Genomic DNA, 19400 nt, shown 5'->3' with positions numbered 1-19400 from the left:
GATAAGAGACAATTAGTGTTCGTCGTATTACGTCTGAATTACGTAATATTCTTACATAACTTGGTATTTTTGATAATTACTATTTTTGTGTTATTTATATTCTAGGATAGAAGGAGAGACGGCCCAATAATTGTATGAGCGGACTCCGTTTAGGTGTTTCATTTATCGGGGAAATAGTTCAATACAGATTCTGGAAACTAACTGAGACTTGTGTTTTATTTCTGTGACTAGATTTATCCCAATCACTGACAAAATAATAATAAGCCCGGCTACACTTACACTCCTGCTACTGAACAAAGCAAAAAAAAAAAAAAAAAAACCACGCAATGTAAACAGGAGTTTTTACTGTGCATTTAAATTCGCCGGTGTTGCGTTTGAAAAATCCATAATGGGAGGGAATTTGAACATTTCTTCACTCTACAACTAAGATAAGAGTTATTGCTCTTCAATATTTCGTCGTCAATTAAATCTCCTTCTTGGCTAAAATAAAAATGAATAAGTAAAGAAATAAATGAAAAGATCTTAACATGATGTTAAAATTCAATTGGTTCCAGTTTCGTCTTCTTCAAATATCCTTAATCCGCCAAGCAGACGGGTCTGGAGTTTGCAAATCTCAAATTGCACAACTGATGATCGACTTAAAAGGAATAAAGTGTAAGATTTTAAACGCACGATTTTTACTTTAAAGTCTCTTGTTGAACATCCCTATGGATAAGTAATACTTTTTTGGCAAGTGTCACAGGGGCGGATCCAGGATTATTTGAGCGGGAGGGGGGGGGGGGGTGCAGATTCAAAGCCGACCCTACCCCCCTTGGCGTGGGGTTTGGGGCTCGCTGGAGGGCCCCCAAAAAATTTGGTATTTAAGAGGGCGACCGGTGCCATTTGGTGTGATTTAGAACTATGATTCACCTAGTAAAAATTGTAATTTCAAGAAAAGACCATTGGTGTAATTTTTTTTCAGAAATTGAAGAGAGGGGGGGGGGGGGGGGGGAGGGGTCAGGACCCACCTGACACCCTCCCTAAATCCGCCACTGTGTCAGGAAAGTACTGTTTACCGCAGGGAAATATTAGTTGAATATATTTTTTTGCGGAGAAATCACCTTTATTCGAGTTAAATTGCTTTTCACCAACCCGTGCTTCCGTTTTCTCTCGAAATGCAGTTCACGTAGCATTAGGTATACGATAGTCTACATGTTCGTTTTAGTCGACACCTATTTTAATACTTAAACTGTTGTTCTTTTTAACTCAAATCTTGTTTGAACGGATTTTCTACTTGCTCTTAGCTGAAACTTATATGAACAGTATCAAACTCGAATCCTCACGTAAATGGAATAGAACAAAATATCAGAATTACGCAATCTGAATACAAGGGTTACAATAGGGGAAAAAAACATCACATACGTTAAGAACATCGGTTTTATCATGGACCCACGATTTTAATGGGTAAGATCTGGATCCTAGGTAAATTTACCTACACTCCTTCCCAGTTCGACTGCTTTCAAAATAATGTTTTTTCCTCAAGTTAAAAAAAAAAAACACCAGCGTACGCGTCTTGTGCTCGGCATTGTATTCGTTACTAAGGCACGATGAAAAAGTTCTAATTACCCTCAACACCCACTAAGATAAGAAATCCTATCGCTGGTTCAAACAGACCCACTTAAAGTTTCAGGGGTCAACTGGAAACTATCCTCTATTATCAGCTCATTCTGCAAATAGATTGTAACATCTTTGAACTTGGGGGTGAACCGACCGAAATCCCTCGCCATGTTGCTCAAGATATCCTACCGTGCAAACCACCTACCCTCTACCAGTGCGGCAGATTGACTTTTCACATGTATTCACAGATATGTCTCTAGATAAATAGAAACTAATTTTGGTCTGTCGCCTCAGCAAAAAAAAAAATGTCCACAATAATAACTGCGGCCCTGGTAGAGGGTACATACAACCCGAGGTGGAATTGGTAATATAATCATTTTTGTGATGCAGTTACGTTACTCTTACCAGGGACGCAGATGAATTGGGCACTTTCCTCACAGCAGAGACATACCTGTGAATATCTGGTATCAGCGTCTCTGGTAAAGGGGCAGTCAAGTTACGCTTTATTCTAACATATAATTAGAGATCTACGTTCGAATGTAGAATCAAGCCACCTTAACAAAGTTGTACCAAAAGTGATCACCACGCTCATGAATCCGTGCACGTTACCATATCCAAATTTAAAATTTACTTTGAAAATCACGTCTGAATTTCAGCAATGAAAACACAAGACCAAAGTTAACTCGACATACCTTTTATTGGCAACGTTTTCTCATAGGCTGACGACAATCACCTCATCTATAGTCAGCAACAAACAAACATTTTATGATTTTATCTATACAAGTTTTTTTTCCCTCTCAGAAACCACATGAAACGGGCCATTGTATATAGGCCACATATGTCGACCTCATGACAATATTTCCATTTAGTACCCGGTGCAAGTCTTATTTCAGCGTAAATATCAAACAAAATCCATTTCAAACCCTAACAATAATTGTCTGATGCTGTGACTTCAGGAGAACTACAGGTAGTTACAAAGAACTCGATCAAGCTGGTCATCTGGAGGGATCCCCTAACACACCTTAGTCGTTTCTTTGGAAACTTAACTGCAGTCTCTAGGAATATAATAGTGCAGTGACACAAAATCTTCAATCACAAACTTTTCGGTCTAAAGAATAGGTTATTATCTTTTTATCATAACAGAATACATTTGAAAAGCGTCCTAATCACCACCTTATTTAGAAGGCATACAGCAGCAAAAAGGCCATCATAAGACAGAAGAGCCCCATAGCTTCACTCATAGCAAATCCTAGAATGGCATAGGAGAAAAGCTGTTGTTTCAGGGATGGGTTTCTTGCATATCCTATTACTAAAGAGCCAAATACACTGCCGATACCAGCACCTACAAAGGAAAATTATGAAGAACGTGTTAATATGCATCATAAATACAGAAAAAGGTAGAACACTTTAAATTTATTCTAATACTTAATTTTATTCCAACCTGAAATCTTGCAGTGAACTCCCCTCTTTCAATTTGCCAATGCACCTAAGGTCATTTGTACATCAGTCACTTACAACACATTAAGAATGTCAATAAAGGTCACAGACTGTCAGCACCCTTTCAAGAATTACTTTGACACACATTCTAGCATTCCACTAAGCATATCGTACCTGATCCTGCTGCTCCTACTGTAGCTGCTCCAGCACCAATGTACTTGGCGGCCTGATCAATGTCTCTCCTGGATACACTGGTCTGGAAACTACGGATCTATGGAAACAGGATATACAGCACTTTAGAAAATATGGAACAGGCAGGAGCAAAAAGCATTTGCAGCAAGGTGGGAAAAAGGCATGGCAAAATTTGACAGGCATCAGTGAAACACCTTGGCAGGACCAGCATTCCCCCAGTTTTTGCAGTGACTGATAAACTTGTCAAATATTAACAAGCATGCCTCTTTAGTGTACTTTGAATTCTTGACACAATTTAGAACTTAACTCTCCAAGAAGTAAAAACACTTCGCTCAATTTCAATAATATTTATTACCTGGGATGCCAACACAGACAATGGTGCTGCCGAATTCATGGTGGCGACTGTGCTGCATGGTGTCTGAAACAACAGTGTATAATATAGAGGAAGTACAGCATACATATTTCATAGACTTACATCATCCAACTGTCAAGAAAGAGTTATTGAATATGTGACATAGCACTGAATTTTCAGCACAGATTTTATAGAAATTTGTGACAAACAGTATATCAACAAAATTAACAGTGAAAGAAAGGACTGGTTGGCAAGATAGACCACTACAGACTAAAGACTAGAGTATAACAGGGAACAGTGTTTTATTTACCTCTGCGTCATGCGTAAAAAACGCATGAATCCTAAAATTGACGCAAAAAAATATGATCTAGTGCGTCATTTGACCCTAATGTATGACAGCCACAACTAATTACTTTCAAAATTGTTGTAATATTGCCGATTAAAAACCTACATGTACTAGTAGGCCTATTTCCGATCGTTGTTGTGTTGCAAAAAAGTATGTCAACTTGCCACCGATAGTACACTACTAGTACAATGCTGCTATAGGCACAATACGGGTTTTTAAATTCAATTTAAATATTTTATTGTGTTTTAAGATCCAAATGTAATTGGTTTGACATAAAAAACAGTTTAGTCCGCAAACTGGTGACAGAGATTACTCTAAATGGTTAAAATATGTTACACTACGTGTATAAAATCACAGGTGAAATGTCTAGTATTGTGTTTTTATGTTTAATAGTCAAAACATAATTTTTCCAGATTGGAATATAATTTGTTATTGCCATAGTAATTATCTATTGAAATTCCTTGTCTTCATTTATCTACTTTTTTGTGTTTGACAATCTTATTCCCTCCTATATAAATTGTTTTCCATTTATGTCCATATAATTTTTGAAAATTTTTTTACATACTAGTCAACACAAAGTTTATCCATATCAATTTTAATTTATTGTTTATCTTGGTGATTTTTTGTTCATATATCTACCTTTAGGTTTAATCATGTTAGTAATCCTTTGTTTTAACGGTTTTTGTTAGAAAAAACAAATCAAAATGCATACTTTTGTCCATATCATTTTGAAGTTGTATGACTATTAGTGTGTTTGTTGTCATATGTTGAATACACTTATACAAAAGCTGTTTTTTTTTTTTTGTATTCTTCAGTTCCTGTAGATAGAATTCTATACTTTTAGTCTGGGATATAACAATTACAAATAAACAACCTCAATTCATATACAATCTGTTTACATAATATATGGTTGTACGCATCATTACTAGTTAAAACTAGAGGATCAGAGAGGCGATACCGCCTCCGAATATTGTACCACCAGCTGGAGCAAGCGCATTCGTATAGACCCCAACATACACAAAATAAGGGGTGCAGCCACCAGTCTTGTGCTTGACAAGCTGTAAAAATGCAATCAACAAGAATTTTCAAAATATGCAAAAAATATATATAACTAAAAATGGTGCAATCAAAGTTAAGTTCATTGTAAGGTAGGTCAAAGGTCAATTTCAAGGTCACAGTAAATTGCCAGTATATGACTTCCTATCCAACTTCAATAGTAACTATGGACCTATCTCTGCCAGTTTTGGAGATAAAAGGGAAGCAAAATTTGCAAAGTTCAGTTCATGGTGAAAAGTAGGTCAAAGGTCAATTTCAAGGTCACAGTAAGATTGCCAGTATATGACTTCCTATTCAACTTCAATAGTAACTATGGACCTATCTCTGCCAGTTTTGGAGATAAAAGGGAAGCAAAATTTGCAAAGTTCAGTTCATGGTGATAAGTAGGTCAAAGGTCAATTTCAAGGTCACAGTAAGATTGCCAGTATATGACTTCCTATTCAACTTCAATAGTAACTATGGACCTATCTCTGCCAGTTTTGGAGATAAAAGGGAAGCAAAATTTGCAAAGTTCAGTTCATGGTGAAAAGTAGGTCAAAGGTCAATTTCAAGGTCACATTTAGATTGCCAGTATATGACTTCCTATTCAACTTCAATAGTAACTATGGACCTATCTCTGCCAGTTTTGGAGATAAAAGGGAAGCAAAATTTGCAAAGTTCAGTTCATGGTGAAAAGAAGGTCAAAGGTCAATTTCAAGGTCACAGTAAAATTGCCAGTATATGACTTCCTATGCAAGTTCAATAGTAACTATGGACCTATCTCTGCCAGTTTTGGAGATAAAAGGGAAGCAAATTTTGCAAAGTTCAGTTCAAGGTGAAAAGTAGGTCAAAGGTCAATTTCAAGGTCACAGTAAAATTGCCAGTATATGACTTCCTATTCAAGTTCAATAGTAACTATGGACCTATCTCTGCCAGTTTTGGAGATAAAAGGGAAGCAAAATTTGCAAAGTTCAGTTCATGGTGATAAGTAGGTCAAAGGTCAATTTCAAGGTCACAGTAAGATTGCCAGTATATGACTTCCTATTCAACTTCAATAGTAACTATGGACTTATCTCTGCCAGTTTTGGAGATAAAAGGGAAGCAAAATTTGCAAAGTTCAGTTCATGGTGAAAAGTAGGTCAAAGGTCAATGTCAAGGTCACAGTAAGATTGCCAGTATATGACTTCCTATTCAACTTCAATAGTAACTATGGACCTATCTCTGCCAGTTTTGGAGATATAAGGGACTAAATGTTATAATTTTGGAGTTACCATAATGTGCCATAAATTTCCTACAGAAAAAATTAATTAAAATAAAGAAAAGGTCATTTTGGTCAAAGTTCTTGAAATGGGAGGTTCTCTGAAGTTGCAGAAGTTTAAATTTGATAAAATAATGTCATTTTTGACCACAAGTTGTCTGCTTTGCCAAGCATTATGTTTTATTTTTCCGGAGTTCAAAATTTATTATCCATTACCGTACTGCACATTTTTACGGAAGCCGACTGGTGCCATATGTTGAAAAAAAAAATTATCTCGAAATTTCGAGATAGCATTTTTTTTGTTCAAATTTCAAAATACTATCTCGAAATTTCGAGATAAATTTTTTTGCTCAAATATCAAAATGCTATCTCGAAATTTCGAGATAATTTTTTTTTTGTTCAAATTTCAAAATGCTATCTCGAAATTTCGAGATAAAAATTTTTTTTGTTCAAATTTCAAAATAGTATCTCGAAATTTCGAGATAATTTTTTTTTTCTACATATGGCACCAGTCGGCTTCCGTACATTTTCCTTTCACCACCAATATGTACTTTCTGATACAGCGTAACTCGAAAACCGTATGGAATACAAAAAAACCGAGACCACCTCCAGTGTTGGGCTTTACATGCTCTACAAAATGCAAAAAAGAATGGGTCTCTAGCATTAACGGTTCCCGAATTAGAGACAGTTTTCAGTTTCGGTATCTTATGGCCGCTACTCCTGTGAAAATGCACCGATTGACCCCAAATTCACGGAGATGAAAGATGACCTGAAGGGTAACACTTTCCAATAATATTATTGGTTAAGTCTGTGTGGCGTCTGAATAACAGGGCAAAAAAATTTTTTTTCGTAAAAAATTTCATTTTTTTGAAAATTTTGACCCATTTGACCTTGAAGTAAAGGTCAAAGGTCAAATCCGAGGGTATATTTGAAATCTACACATATGACTTTTGGAAAGCCGTCTATAGAAATTTTTCCCGTAACTCCTTCTGTAGGGTAGATAATTAGCATTTAATTTTGCCATTTTTAGACAAGGGTGCATTGCAATGAGTGCCACACCCAGACCCCAATACCGACAAAGCCCAAATTTTACGTGGAATGAGTTGAGATTATAGGTGACCTAAATCCATGAGATGGGTACGGGGGCCCTTACCGTCTAGGAGGAGAAGCGGTAACGGTAACATGGCGGCGGAGCCGGCGGAACGGACCGGACGGGACCGAAACCATGTGTACCGCCAGCGCTAACGCTGGTGGTAAATTTTTTTGTTCAAATTTCAAAATAGTATCTCGAAATTTCGAGATAATTTTTTTTTCTACATATGGCACCAGTGGGCTTCCGTACATTTTCCTTTCACCACCAATATGTACTTTTTGATACAGCGTAACTCGAAAACCGTATGGAATACAAAAAAACCGAGACCACCTCCAGTGTTGGGCTTTACATGCTCTACAAAATGCAAAAAAGAATGGGTCTCTAGCATTAACGGTTCCCGAATTAGAGACAGTTTTCAGTTTCGGTATCTTATGGCCGCTACTCCTGTGAAAATGCACCGATTGACCCCAAATTCACGGAGATGAAAGATGACCTGAAGGGTAACACTTTCCAATAATATTATTGGTTAAGTCTGTGTGGTGTCTGAATAACAGGGCAAAAAATTTTTTTTTCGTAAAAAATTTCATTTTTTTGAAAATTTTGGCCCATTTGACCTTGAAGTAAAGGTCAAAGGTCAAATCCGAGGGTATATTTGAAATCTACACATATGACTTTTGGAAAGCCGTCTGTAGAAATTTTTCCCGTAACTCCTTCCGTAGGGTAGATAATTAGCATTTAATTTTGCCATTTTTGGACAAGGGTGCATTGCAATGAGTGCCACACCCAGACCCCAATACCGACAAAGCCCAAATTTTACGTGGAACGAGTTGAGATTATAGGTGACCTAAATCCATGAGATGGGTATGGGGGGCCTTACCGTCTAGGAGGAGAAGCGGTAACGGTAGCCGTCCGGCGGAGCCGGCGGAGCCGGCGGAACGATCCGGACGAGACCGAAACCATGTGTACCGCCAGCGCTAACGCTGGTGGTACAATTACCCATTCCAAAAAGGCGGGAAAATTTTGACTCCTGAAAATAAAAAATGACTCGTAATCTGCAGTGTCAGCGAGTCATCTGACTCTCTAGTTCCAAATTGTAAATAAAACACTGAGGGAATATTTGAGATATCATGGAATATTTTATTTCAAGATGCCAACATTATTTACACAAGATACCAGAACTTTCTTATGCACCCTTACCGTTTCCTGTGTCCTTGTGTTTGTAAAGGCAGTGCTGATTGGTCTGACAATCTGATTCTGTCTGCTTACCAACTGACAAACAAAAAAAAGCAAAAAGCAATTTAAAACAATTTTACTACTAGTGATAGGCAATAGTTCTATCCATACCAAACGTATCTTCAAAAGAACAGAAAATCCCAAATTATTGTGATAAACATATATTTTATCTACCCACTCAGTCAATTAAAAGCAACTATAAGCATTTGGGAAAATTGTTCTTTACACATATAGGACACTAAGGTCTGGTATCAAATATGTTGAGCCACATCAATTTAGTAAAGTACCCTCACACAAAACGTCTTGACGTGATAATCTAGCTCAATTTAGGGCATTCTGGATCTGTTGAACTACTGTTCGAATTAAGTTTTAACGATGTGACTGTATTCTAAGCATTACATACAGACACTTGGAAAACAAACACTGCAAATATATTTTAAGACCTCAAGTTGATATAATAAATTTAGCCCAGTTTTCGACATTGATAAAAGCTGCATCCGCCATTTTGGAATTTAACTTTCAAACTTCTTATTAAAATTAAATCATGACAAACACTAATTTTAACATCACGTACAATGGCAAATGATACTTACTGTCCTTGACAAGGGAGAAGCGATCTTTGCACAGGCGTACATGGTCGGTTGCAGGCTACAAAACTTTCCGTGCTCTGAAAAAGAGACGACGCTACAAGGTTACAACAAATATTGTGGTCGACAAATCTTCACATTGACCTAAAAATACAAATTGTCATTCAAAAAAACATGCAAAGTTATACAGAAGAAAACACTTGAGTGTATTATATAGCACTGATGACCAAATCTACTGTCAGATTGCGAAGGATTTTTGCAAGAAATTTTACTACTTACATCACAGAGCCGGTGTCTCTTGACTGGTTTACAAAGTGCGCATGCGTGATAATGCTCAATAGTTACTAGAGGGATGGCGGCAAATGAACTCTCGTAATGGAAAATGAAGTTTTACTAAAACTTGGAAATTTATAACCTTTATCGTTTCCTCTTCAGAAAAATATATCATACTTTTGACCACAAACACACAGAATCATATGCTGATTCACAGAAATCTTTTCTAAGACTGTACAAAAACTCGGCTCACTTCGTGTATTTCCGGTAGGAGCTGTATGCAAATTCCCGGGAGCGAGACTCCCAGGTCAATGCAAATGGCGGTGTTCTTGGTGAATATCTGTAAGTTCAAGAACTGTGGGCTTAATTTTGCATCCTTGGGTGATCTGATCCAGCACATTGAAGAGTCACATATAGGTATGATGGTTTATATGTATCACAGATGTACTTTTGTTAGTATATGTGGTGTCTGAAAACAGCAGGAAGCAAAAACTCCCTTTGTTTACATCATAATAATAGTTTGACAGCTGACTGAGCGATGACGTCACTCAGGGAATTCCCATAGGAAAAGGAGCAAGTTTTAAGGCGCTTGCAACTTATTTCTTTACCAAATGCAGGTATGCTTAATAGAAGTTGAAAGGATTTGCCATTTATCTGAATTTGCACTATTGCAAGCTGAGGTATTTTTTAAAATTCAGAAGAAATTAAAAGAGGGGAATCCCACGCATTAAAACCACGTGCATTTGTTTACAATATGCTTTTTGCGATGGTATTATAAAAGACGCAGTTGTCTTTTGTTATGGGCATGGAAAGGCTTTAGAAAAATTTTCGATGTCAAAAAGGGTAGTTCAAAGGTCGTTATTCATATTTTCCAAGAATAATGATTGACATACATTCGGGAGAAAGATAAATGTTTGATTCAGCTACGAATGCAAGTGGCCTTATCGGCCGTATCTTTCTTCAGTGCAAATGTACTTTATACGGAATTAAAACTGACATAGTGGAAACACTAGAATTGCAGGTCACAAATCAGTTTCATAAAAGTTTTGACTTAATATTTACCAATGCAAATTAGTATATGAAAGGTAGGGGCAGATCATATATATATATATATATATATATATATATATTTATATATATATATATATATATGTATTGGTTGTGTGCCAATTAAGAGGACTAAGCAAACCCTTTCTGCAAAGTGCGTGACTCAAACTAACCTCTCTAAATCTTCTTTTGACCAGATGAGTCTAAAATGACATCTGGAATATGTATTTATATCCAATCAAAATATCACAAGCCAAACTGGTGAAAGACATGTCCAAATATCAGTTTTCCTTGGCAAATATTGGTAAAATCCCATTGGCATAGATTCTTTGATTGACTGTGTGCCAAAACTGATAAAGACATCTTGTCAGTCTGTAATGGAGAGCTTGTAATAGATGCTATCAAAAATGCTTTAATTGTGGACACCATGAGCTATGGTTAATTTATTAACTCTAGCTGCCTTTGTGAATATCTTTTCTTTATTGTCTGTTTTAATTTTGTGTTGACTGGATCACAAAGTACTGCATGGTATGTCTTTAGTGGGTAAATCTGATCACAATGTTTTGGTACAATGGTTAAATTGGGGCATGATATGAGAAATCACCAAACAAGCAAATTATTACCAAGCTGGCAACAACCTTATGTACATTCAGCATGTTATGTATGTCGTTGAAGCTTAATTTAGCCTTTCCACACCAGAACTGTCCTTATTGGACCCAAAGGCCAGTGAGACAATGACTGCATGCTGCTGAAATACAGTCATCTTAGAAGGAAATAGAGAAAGATAGTTCACACCTGGTGGGCAGTGCACCCAAAATTGAAAATCCTAAGACCATTTAAATTAGATTGTACCTCAAAGGAAAATAAGATCAAGGTAGTCTTTCAAAACACACATATCCCTCAGTGGCCCAGCCTTGAATCATGTTATGTTGATTTAAAAAATGCTAACACATGAGCCAACCACCTTTACACATCAGCCACATATTAACAAGTCCTAAGCTTATTTCAATAACTTATCAGATTTATGATTTTGACCACACTGTTGACCAAATCCCACAAATATTGACTACATAGTCTGTCTTGGATGGTGGACATTTGTAATTATGAAATGTAAATAGATAACTTTCATGTGATCTGCAAAATTAAGAATTGTCAAATGATGTGAAACCTAAATTTTCCAAGACAGAATCTTCATTAATCTGAGTGTCTTCCCTCTAAAGCAGAAGAAAGTATCAGCATCAGGTGCTTTCATTTGAGGAAGTTTATGGTTTTTTAAGGTCCAAATTTAGAAAGATAAAGATGGAAATCATTCTAGGATATTTTGACTGATAAATTATATGACTATAAGGGACGTTTTCAAAGAGCATACCTTTAATCCATGGTGTAAAGAAAATACCAGTACTAGTATGTGCACAAGTATAGCTGTACTAGCATGCTATATACATGTACAAGAGTCAATGCAGAACTTAGATTATTGATTTTACTAAAACGATGTGACATAGGTGCTAATTAGAACCTGTTAGTGCCTGAAACACTTCAGTTGTAAATGTGACAATTGACTCGTGCTGTAAAAATACAGTACTAGTAACTAAGAAATCTGTCTAGCATATTGAACTTGCCAGTATTAAGTAGCCTTATCTGAACAGTTAGTATGCAATTAACTTATTATAACTATTATCATGTAGATACTGTCATATATCCCCCGCCAGTGTTGAGTCACATATGCTGAATCATATGCTGCATGGTTTTTACAGTTGATCCAGAAAGAATATCAGTTTGTGTCACCCTGAGTTTCAGAGGATATTCTGGGTAATACGGAGTCTCCAGTGACCTCTGAACCCCAGGGTGGGTATGAGGGCTGTTGCTGTCTTAATAATAAAAAAGCCAATGATGAGAGAAGGCAATGTTCTTGACACGAACATTATTATCAAGTTCCAGATTATACTGAACTGGGAAAGTCCGTAGTGAGCTCTGAAACTCAAGGCAGTTTATTTATGGTTGTTCAATATCTGATCCCTGTGTTAATTGGTCGTCTTACTAATAATGAGCAGATAGTTGGCTTGATTAAAGAATAACACAGGACTCCTCTGTATGGCTTGACTTTTAATTACAAGCAAGATCTTCTTAAGAATATTAGACTGAAGCTGTTCTTGTAAAAGTGGCATTGAATGCATAAGCATATCTGTGAAGGAAGACACAGATTAGGCTGTATAAGATTTCCAGCAGAGCATAGGATTTACACCTATACTTGCAAATATCAATTAAGTTGCCCATATAGATTTGCTGTCTGTTATTGAATCATTATTGATTGAGAGGAATATTTAGCAAGGCAGGCTAGGATGGTTTTACAGCTAGACCTTAGTAAATCACTTTGTATTGATTTTCTTTGCTTCTCTGTCATATAGATATCAGTATAGTGCAGTTTAACAGATGGTTATTTGGGTCACAAAGTGATAGTCTGACTGAAATATGTCCATTGTTAGCCTTGACTCATAAAATGTGTATTATTTTCCTACAACTAACATTTTTGTCATGTTTTGGCTCTCATCTTTTCATTCTGGGATTCACTCAGACATCCACCATTTGCATCATGTGGGTTTATCTGATTGCATTCGGTGAGAGTCCCCACAGAGTGAGTGCCAACTAGCTAGTATGATAGATTCATTGTGAAAGAAGAGATATGATCCGTGGACTAATTGGTCTGCATATCAAAAATGGCCCATTCTTCTTAAAAGTGAAGCTGAATAATCCTCTAATCATGTCTCCACCTACCAAACCCACCTACCAATCATATGTCTTCATCTATCAATATTTGGGGCCGTCCACATTTGATCCACGGACCATGCAGTTATATAGTCTGTGTATCATCTTTTCTGAATGTGGCCTATGATGGTCAGAAATTCTAAATCATAGCTTGTTGACATATAATAGGCAGACACATTTTGTTTTTTTATCTTTAGAACAGTTATAGTATAATTTTCAACTAGGAAGTTAAATGCAGGTTAAATGAATAATGAGCCTTCTTGTGAGTTTACAATTAATAGAGGCTGATGAAGAACCAGTCTCACATGCCATGTAATAAGTGGTTAAAAAAAAGAACAGCTAAAGTGAACTCCCACAAGTACATCATGTGGTAAAGCTGATGGAATTTCAATAAGGAAGATAATCACTAAGAGAGATTAAGCTCCTAATAACTTCTAATGATGTTAAGAATAACGTAGAGTGAATTATAATGGCCATGAAGAGATGATACATGTATTAAATGTCATTTTCAAGTGGTCATTTCAGATTTGTGTGTCCGGTCTGTTGGGTTGACCTTCTATGGTATATGATACACCTCAGATGAAGGCGTTCGATATAAACATATACTTTGCATCAATAGCAATGATAGTGGGTAGGGATTTTGGCTTCTTGTACTCTGTATCATCAAAATGGTAATCCCCTTAGTAGTAAATCCTGCACAGCTAGGTTATTGCTGGTTTAAAATGCATGTAAAGTTCAAAACTGGGTATGACTGGGTTATTCTAAAGTTACATTATTTAATAAGATGGACAGACCACAACTAGAAAGGTTTAACCCAACTTCACCATGAACATGACTTCCTTGAAAGCAATCTGTAAATATAAGTTGGTTACATAAAGCTACACGTTTTATCTATAAATGTCATTGTGATGATTACTCTGGAAAGTAGGGGTCATCACCTCTGGCAGTCTTCATACAAGATGATATCTCTTCAGACTCCAGACACTGATTACTGTATAAGGAATAGCTGTATTTAGTTGGTATTAAATTATCACGGCACACATATTAATTTGCAACAGCAGTGGCAGTCACTAATTGCCTTAACTTCCAGTATTAACAGCACCATCTGTATATTAGTTGGGTAATGCACTGAGGTTCTACAACTTGTTTTTATATGTGTTGACTCTATAAGTGCTTGACATTTTCCCACCCTAAAATGTTGAAGAGTTATTTGTATAATAAATGTATCTTTCCTTTCTCTCTAGACACAGACCCAAGATTTGTAGAAAAGCAAGAAATACAGCAACCACCCGCCATTGCTCTAAGTTATGTTTTAAGGTAAGCAGTCTCTCTCTCTCTCTCTTTCTCTCTCTCTGTATGTGCGTGTGTGTGTGTGTGTGCAAGTGTATGTGTAAAGAGAGAGAGAGAGAGAAGGTGCAGACATGTCTAACTAGACCTTTTCTTGCTTTTTTTCTGAAGTAATTATTTTTTACTGTATATGTTTTACCTTGATACAGTATGTTTTTAAAATTATTATCATCTTTAAGTCAGTTATTTGTTTTTGACATGATTTGAATATTTTTGCAGTTTTAAAGAATATAGACAAACCAAATTTTTGTGATAAAATAATTAGACAGAAGTGCTTTACACCTAAAAAAATCATAGCAACATGAACTAAAAAAAAAACACAAACAATTAAACAACCAAAAACACAAAACAACATAGTCTGAGAGAAAAAATGTGTAATGTAAATATTGTTTTCAACACAGGTTTTACACAGAAGGAATAAAGAGGGAGCCAGTGCAAGATCTTCAGAGAAAGAAACAGTTACAGCAGCGTGTCCAGTCACCATCAGTTGCCATCAGGAGTCTCACACCCACAGGTGGAACAACAGTTTAAAAACATATTTGGATGGTTATAATTTAGAAGTATATAATGGGTGAATAACAATTCCCCAATTAATCTGCCTCCATGAATTAATCCTCTGCATGTAAATTTGGACAAAGTCCGTTTGCAAGAATCTGTAGCACATATTTTCTACACCCGACTGTGAAAAAAAGTTCAAAAATGTCAATTCTTCTGCTGCGATTTCAGGGAGTGAATTTGATGAAGATGAAATGCTCAGTGAAGATGAAGACAGCGATGATTCCTGGACTACCTCAGACGAGTTTACCACAGAGTTTATCATGAGATACCACAAAAATAACGGGTACAATGATTTTTTTATTCCTCTACATTTGAAGAGATTTATTTTGATTATTTTGAACAGCAATACTCTATATTCAATTACATTTACTTACTCTCTTTCTACCTAAATTTTCACAGTTACTGTATATACTTAAGCATGATGATTGATGTTATTAGCAAGTTTATAAGTAAAAACTAATAAAGTATTCAGTATAAGTAATTACTTGGTTATATTGTTACAATGAAAATTTATGTTGTTAAATTAAAATACTGGATTAATCGAACAATAAAGCAGGGTTGTAGTTTGAAAGTTATTATTTTGTTTGTATTTTGTGCTCAAGTGAATTTAATAAATCTTTTTAAAAAGTAAAGAATTAGTGAGGTGTTCAGAATTAGTTAAAATGGCCTACTGTTTGCACATGTAAAATAGCCAAATAATTTTTTTTTTCAGTTTGAACAATTTAAAGGACAACATTGACAACGAAAAGCCATTTGCATGCCCAGTACCTGGTTGTAAAAAGAGGTATAAGAATGTCAATGGTATCAAGTATCATGCCAGACATGGACACAGGAAAGAAATGAGGTGCTGATTAGTCCTGAAGCTTAACATTATGACACTTAAGACTTTAACATGCTTTAAATAAGAATGGTGTTAAAGGCACTAGTATTCATGAAATTTTGAGTGTACAGAATTTTAAGTATTTAACCTGAAAATGCATAATATGTTTTTTTAAGTGGAGTAAAAAAAATTTTTTTAGTTTACAGGATTTGAAATGATGTGTATGATAGAAAAAAATGAATCTGTAAAAAAATGAATCTCTGAATAAGTTTTAGTTCTAAATATGCCGTTTTTTATTTTTTATTTTTTTTCAGAGTAAAAAAGCCTTTTAAGTGCAGGTGTGGGAAGAATTATAAAACAGCACAAGGCCTGAGAAACCATGCACTACATCAGCACCCTACCACAGAACTTCTCAACATTCAAACGACCACATCTTCACCGATTTCTCCGACAAAATTCTCCTCCCCAAGCCCTGTATCTTTGCCCTCTCCACTGACACCGGTGACCCCTACAATGCCGTCACCCAAGCTGCAGTTGGTACCGACACAATCCTCACCCCATTCCACGCAATCCCAGACCAAGTCTCTCTTTCCTACCAGGATTGTACAGAACCAGGTAACAGTGGGGTCACTGGGTGCAGTTCAGGCCTCTCTCCCAGCAGGCTTAGTGCATCATACATACATCCCAATACAACTCCAGTCTGCCAACGGCCAGGTCAACAACCCACAGGCGCAACAGGCAGTCAAGTGAGATAGCAGTCATCTTGGTTTTCAAATGATTCTGAAATGATTATGCTTTTATTGCCATTTTTGATTTGGGATGAAAAAAGTGCATGTGTAGCTAGCTACTAGCTTCTTTTTTCATTATTTAGGGTAAGGAAAGAAGAAGTACGTTGTTACCATCTGGTTTTAGTTGTAGGATAGGGAACGAAAGAGTTGTTAATCAGTACATTTATAACAATATTTACTATGGATGTCAGTTATGCAGGCATCAAACTATACAAAATGGTATGCTGTTGTTTAAAGACTAGTGTTTAGAATTTAATACACCTGCAGTAGATGTTTGGATACTTTTTGGTCGCATACTGATTTTGAAGGTTTAAAAAAAGCAATTGTTTATCCAGATCTATTCCTGTTGTTATTTGATGTCAAATTTGAATTAAGAGTAGATTTAAGCAGACAGAAAACTGATTTTGATTTTGCTTAATCCTACTGAAAAATGCAATTATCATCTCTGAAATTTTAATTATTTGGCAAAGTTTTGATTTCTAAATCAGTGGTGATGAAACAATCTTTAAATTTTTAATGAAGACTCAGCTGTGCTCTGAACGGGAGATGTTTATCTTGCCAAAAGGAGCATTTCACTCGGTCATCACAGGAATTATGATGAAGTTTTACTTACAGTTACTAAATAAAATTATCCTTTCAACTGCTGTAAGTTTATGATTGTAACAATGTTGTAAATGAATGTAATTGTGTAAGAACCATGTAAATATCAAAGGAGACATTCAACATTTCCACTAAACTTTCAGTGATAAAAATGAAATGTTTGTCTAGGAAAAACACATTGTAAATTATAATTGTGAGAGGTGCAATTTGTGTGTTTCTATTGTGAGCAAAATATTTAGTTGCACTGTTGTCAAAAGAACAACAGATCAGTTAAAGAAGTTTGAAACTGTAAAGAAAAATTATAAACAAGAAAGAGACATTAGATTTTGAAAGCGAAGATTTAAAAAGCAAAGAAATGTTACTTGGCAAAAGAAGTGATGGCCTGTGGAATTTAATTGACAGTTGTCCAATAAAATTTTTTTATATGTTTTATTTTAGTAATTTGTATATGTATGTATAGACAGTGTAGATAGAATTGTTAACCACCTGTAATGTTTTTTTTTTTTTTTTTTTTTTTTGCAGCTTATCTGTTTCCATTTTTGGTAAATATTTCAGCCCTGTTGTTACAATATGTTTATATTAGCATTGTCATGGAATATAGCTGGTTCTATTTCCAAAACTAACAAAAGGAAAAAAAAAAGTTATTTTTCCCTGTACATATGTTGAGTGTAGCATATTTAGCTTGTTATGATAGATTATATATTTTGTCTTTAAGTTATTTACATACGAAGTCAGAAAAGATAACTGATTAAGAGTTGTCTTTAAAAGAAACTATGGGAGCTATGTGTTGTATTCACTTGAGCAAACGTTGAAGTGGTTTTTAATATTTTCAATGGAAAGGCAGTACTGTTGGGGATATAAAACTTACGTTTTGCTCACCTAACCAAAATGCTCACTAATGAAATAAGTTGATTGTGAGCTCAGGGGTTTAAAGCTTGCAGTTATATGCTGATTGGATATTTTGTTGAGAAATTGTGGACATTAATTAAATAACATTTAAAAAGGGAAGTGATGGAACAATCATGTTTTTATGATCTGCCAATTTTCATTTGTTTTGTTTGTTTAATAGTTTATTAGTTGCTTTTCTCTGAGTATTATTTTGATCTCAGCTTTTTTTTAGTGTTGCTTTACTTGGTGCTGTTTAAAGTGTGAATAACTTATATTAATTATGTAACATATCAAAATATTATTCAGATGAAACAAGACTGAAAATGTGCTCTAAAACTAAAGTGCTAGTGATTAAAATGAAAGTTAAGTAATTGTATTCTTCCTTCGGCACATATAATTCAGTAGAGAATTCCCATGTAATTAAGGAGAGTTACATGTAGAACTTAATGTACTGTAATATCACAATATTAAGATAGAATTACGAAAGTGGAAGTTCATAGCTCTATGATAGAAAGTTTGTGTAATAGTTAGAAACGTTAAGCTTTGTTCATTTTATAAAACCTTTTTTTCTTTTTCTTTTTATTTATAAGATTTTCTCTTCTGCAAAGTTTGTATCTTCTTATTCAGATTTCTAGAAACTCAACTATCCTATTTTTAAAGGATATGTATTTGGGCCCAGAACCATCATACTTGAATTCTGAAGTAAGTTTTGAATCTCAGTTTTGTCTATTACACAAAGTATACACTCGTAGATGTGATAAGTTTCTGTACATAAGTTATACTGTTACTAAAAAGTATGAGAAATGTTGTAATTTTTCCTTATCTCTTTATTCATTATGATAGTCAAATATGTACAAAAAAACTATTTCAGGAAAAATAATTAGGTTTATTTATTAATAGATTATTTAATATATGATAATTGTGATCTTTTAAAAGCATTTCGATATTTAGTGGCTAGACATATTGTGATTATGCATGTTTTTGTATACTACAACTACTAGTAAGTTTATCAGATAATATTAATAGTAATCAGTGGAATTGTGGGGAAGAGTTACGACTGACCTTGAAATCTGAATTGAAATTTTTGAAAGCAGATATTTCAAGATAATTATCTTACCATTTAGGTTGTGTTGTTCCAGAATAGGCTAGCTGAGTATGGATAAAGCATATGTTTATATGTAGGCAAA

General features: G+C 35.2%; 2 protein-coding genes across 2 annotated transcripts; one reads left to right on the top strand and one right to left on the bottom strand.

Moving 5' to 3' along the window:
* Positions 1–2274: 2274 nt before the first annotated feature.
* LOC106157220 (ATP synthase lipid-binding protein, mitochondrial) lies at positions 2275–9570 on the bottom strand. Its single transcript, XM_013532807.2, has 6 exons — positions 9409–9570; positions 9136–9209; positions 8507–8578; positions 3581–3643; positions 3208–3304; positions 2275–2938 (listed from the first exon to the last, which is right to left on the bottom strand). The coding sequence occupies exons 2-6, from the start codon at positions 9175–9177 to the stop codon at positions 2775–2777; spliced, it is 438 nt and encodes a 145-aa protein (XP_013388261.2). The 5' UTR covers positions 9178–9209; positions 9409–9570; the 3' UTR covers positions 2275–2774.
* An 80-nt stretch (positions 9571–9650) lies between these two features.
* Positions 9651–19400, top strand: LOC106157219 (juxtaposed with another zinc finger protein 1). The gene is made up of 6 exons (XM_013532806.2): positions 9651–9819; positions 14457–14529; positions 14961–15073; positions 15286–15400; positions 15830–15961; positions 16252–19400. Exons 1-6 carry the CDS (start codon positions 9681–9683, stop codon positions 16685–16687), a joined length of 1008 nt encoding a protein of 335 aa, XP_013388260.1. The 5' UTR covers positions 9651–9680; the 3' UTR covers positions 16688–19400.

Source organism: Lingula anatina, chromosome 7 (assembly GCF_051362555.1).
Source record: "Lingula anatina isolate TDL-2025a chromosome 7, LinAna3.0, whole genome shotgun sequence".
Lineage (NCBI taxonomy): Eukaryota > Metazoa > Brachiopoda > Lingulata > Lingulida > Lingulidae > Lingula > Lingula anatina.
Note: the sequence above shows the minus strand (reverse complement) of the source record. Positions and strands in the feature narration are given on the sequence as shown.

What these genes read in the sequence shown, in the direction of transcription:
- LOC106157219 (XM_013532806.2), top strand. Translation starts at nt 9,681, where the DNA reads ATGCAAATTCCCGGGAGCGAGACTCCCAGGTCAATGCAAATGGCGGTG. An exon ending in CATTGAAGAGTCACATATAG is followed by an intron (nt 9,820 to 14,456) that starts GTATGATGGTTT and finishes CTTTCTCTCTAG; the next exon opens with ACACAGACCCAAGATTTGTA. An exon ending in AGATACCACAAAAATAACGG is followed by an intron (nt 15,401 to 15,829) that starts GTACAATGATTT and finishes TTTTTTTTTCAG; the next exon opens with TTTGAACAATTTAAAGGACA.
- LOC106157220 (XM_013532807.2), bottom strand. Translation starts at nt 9,177, where the DNA reads ATGTACGCCTGTGCAAAGATCGCTTCTCCCTTGTCAAGGACA. An exon ending in CTTCTCCCTTGTCAAGGACA is followed by an intron (nt 8,579 to 9,135) that starts GTAAGTATCATT and finishes TTTGTTTGTCAG; the next exon opens with TTGGTAAGCAGACAGAATCA. An exon ending in ACACAAGGACACAGGAAACG is followed by an intron (nt 3,644 to 8,506) that starts GTAAGGGTGCAT and finishes CTGTTGTTTCAG; the next exon opens with ACACCATGCAGCACAGTCGC.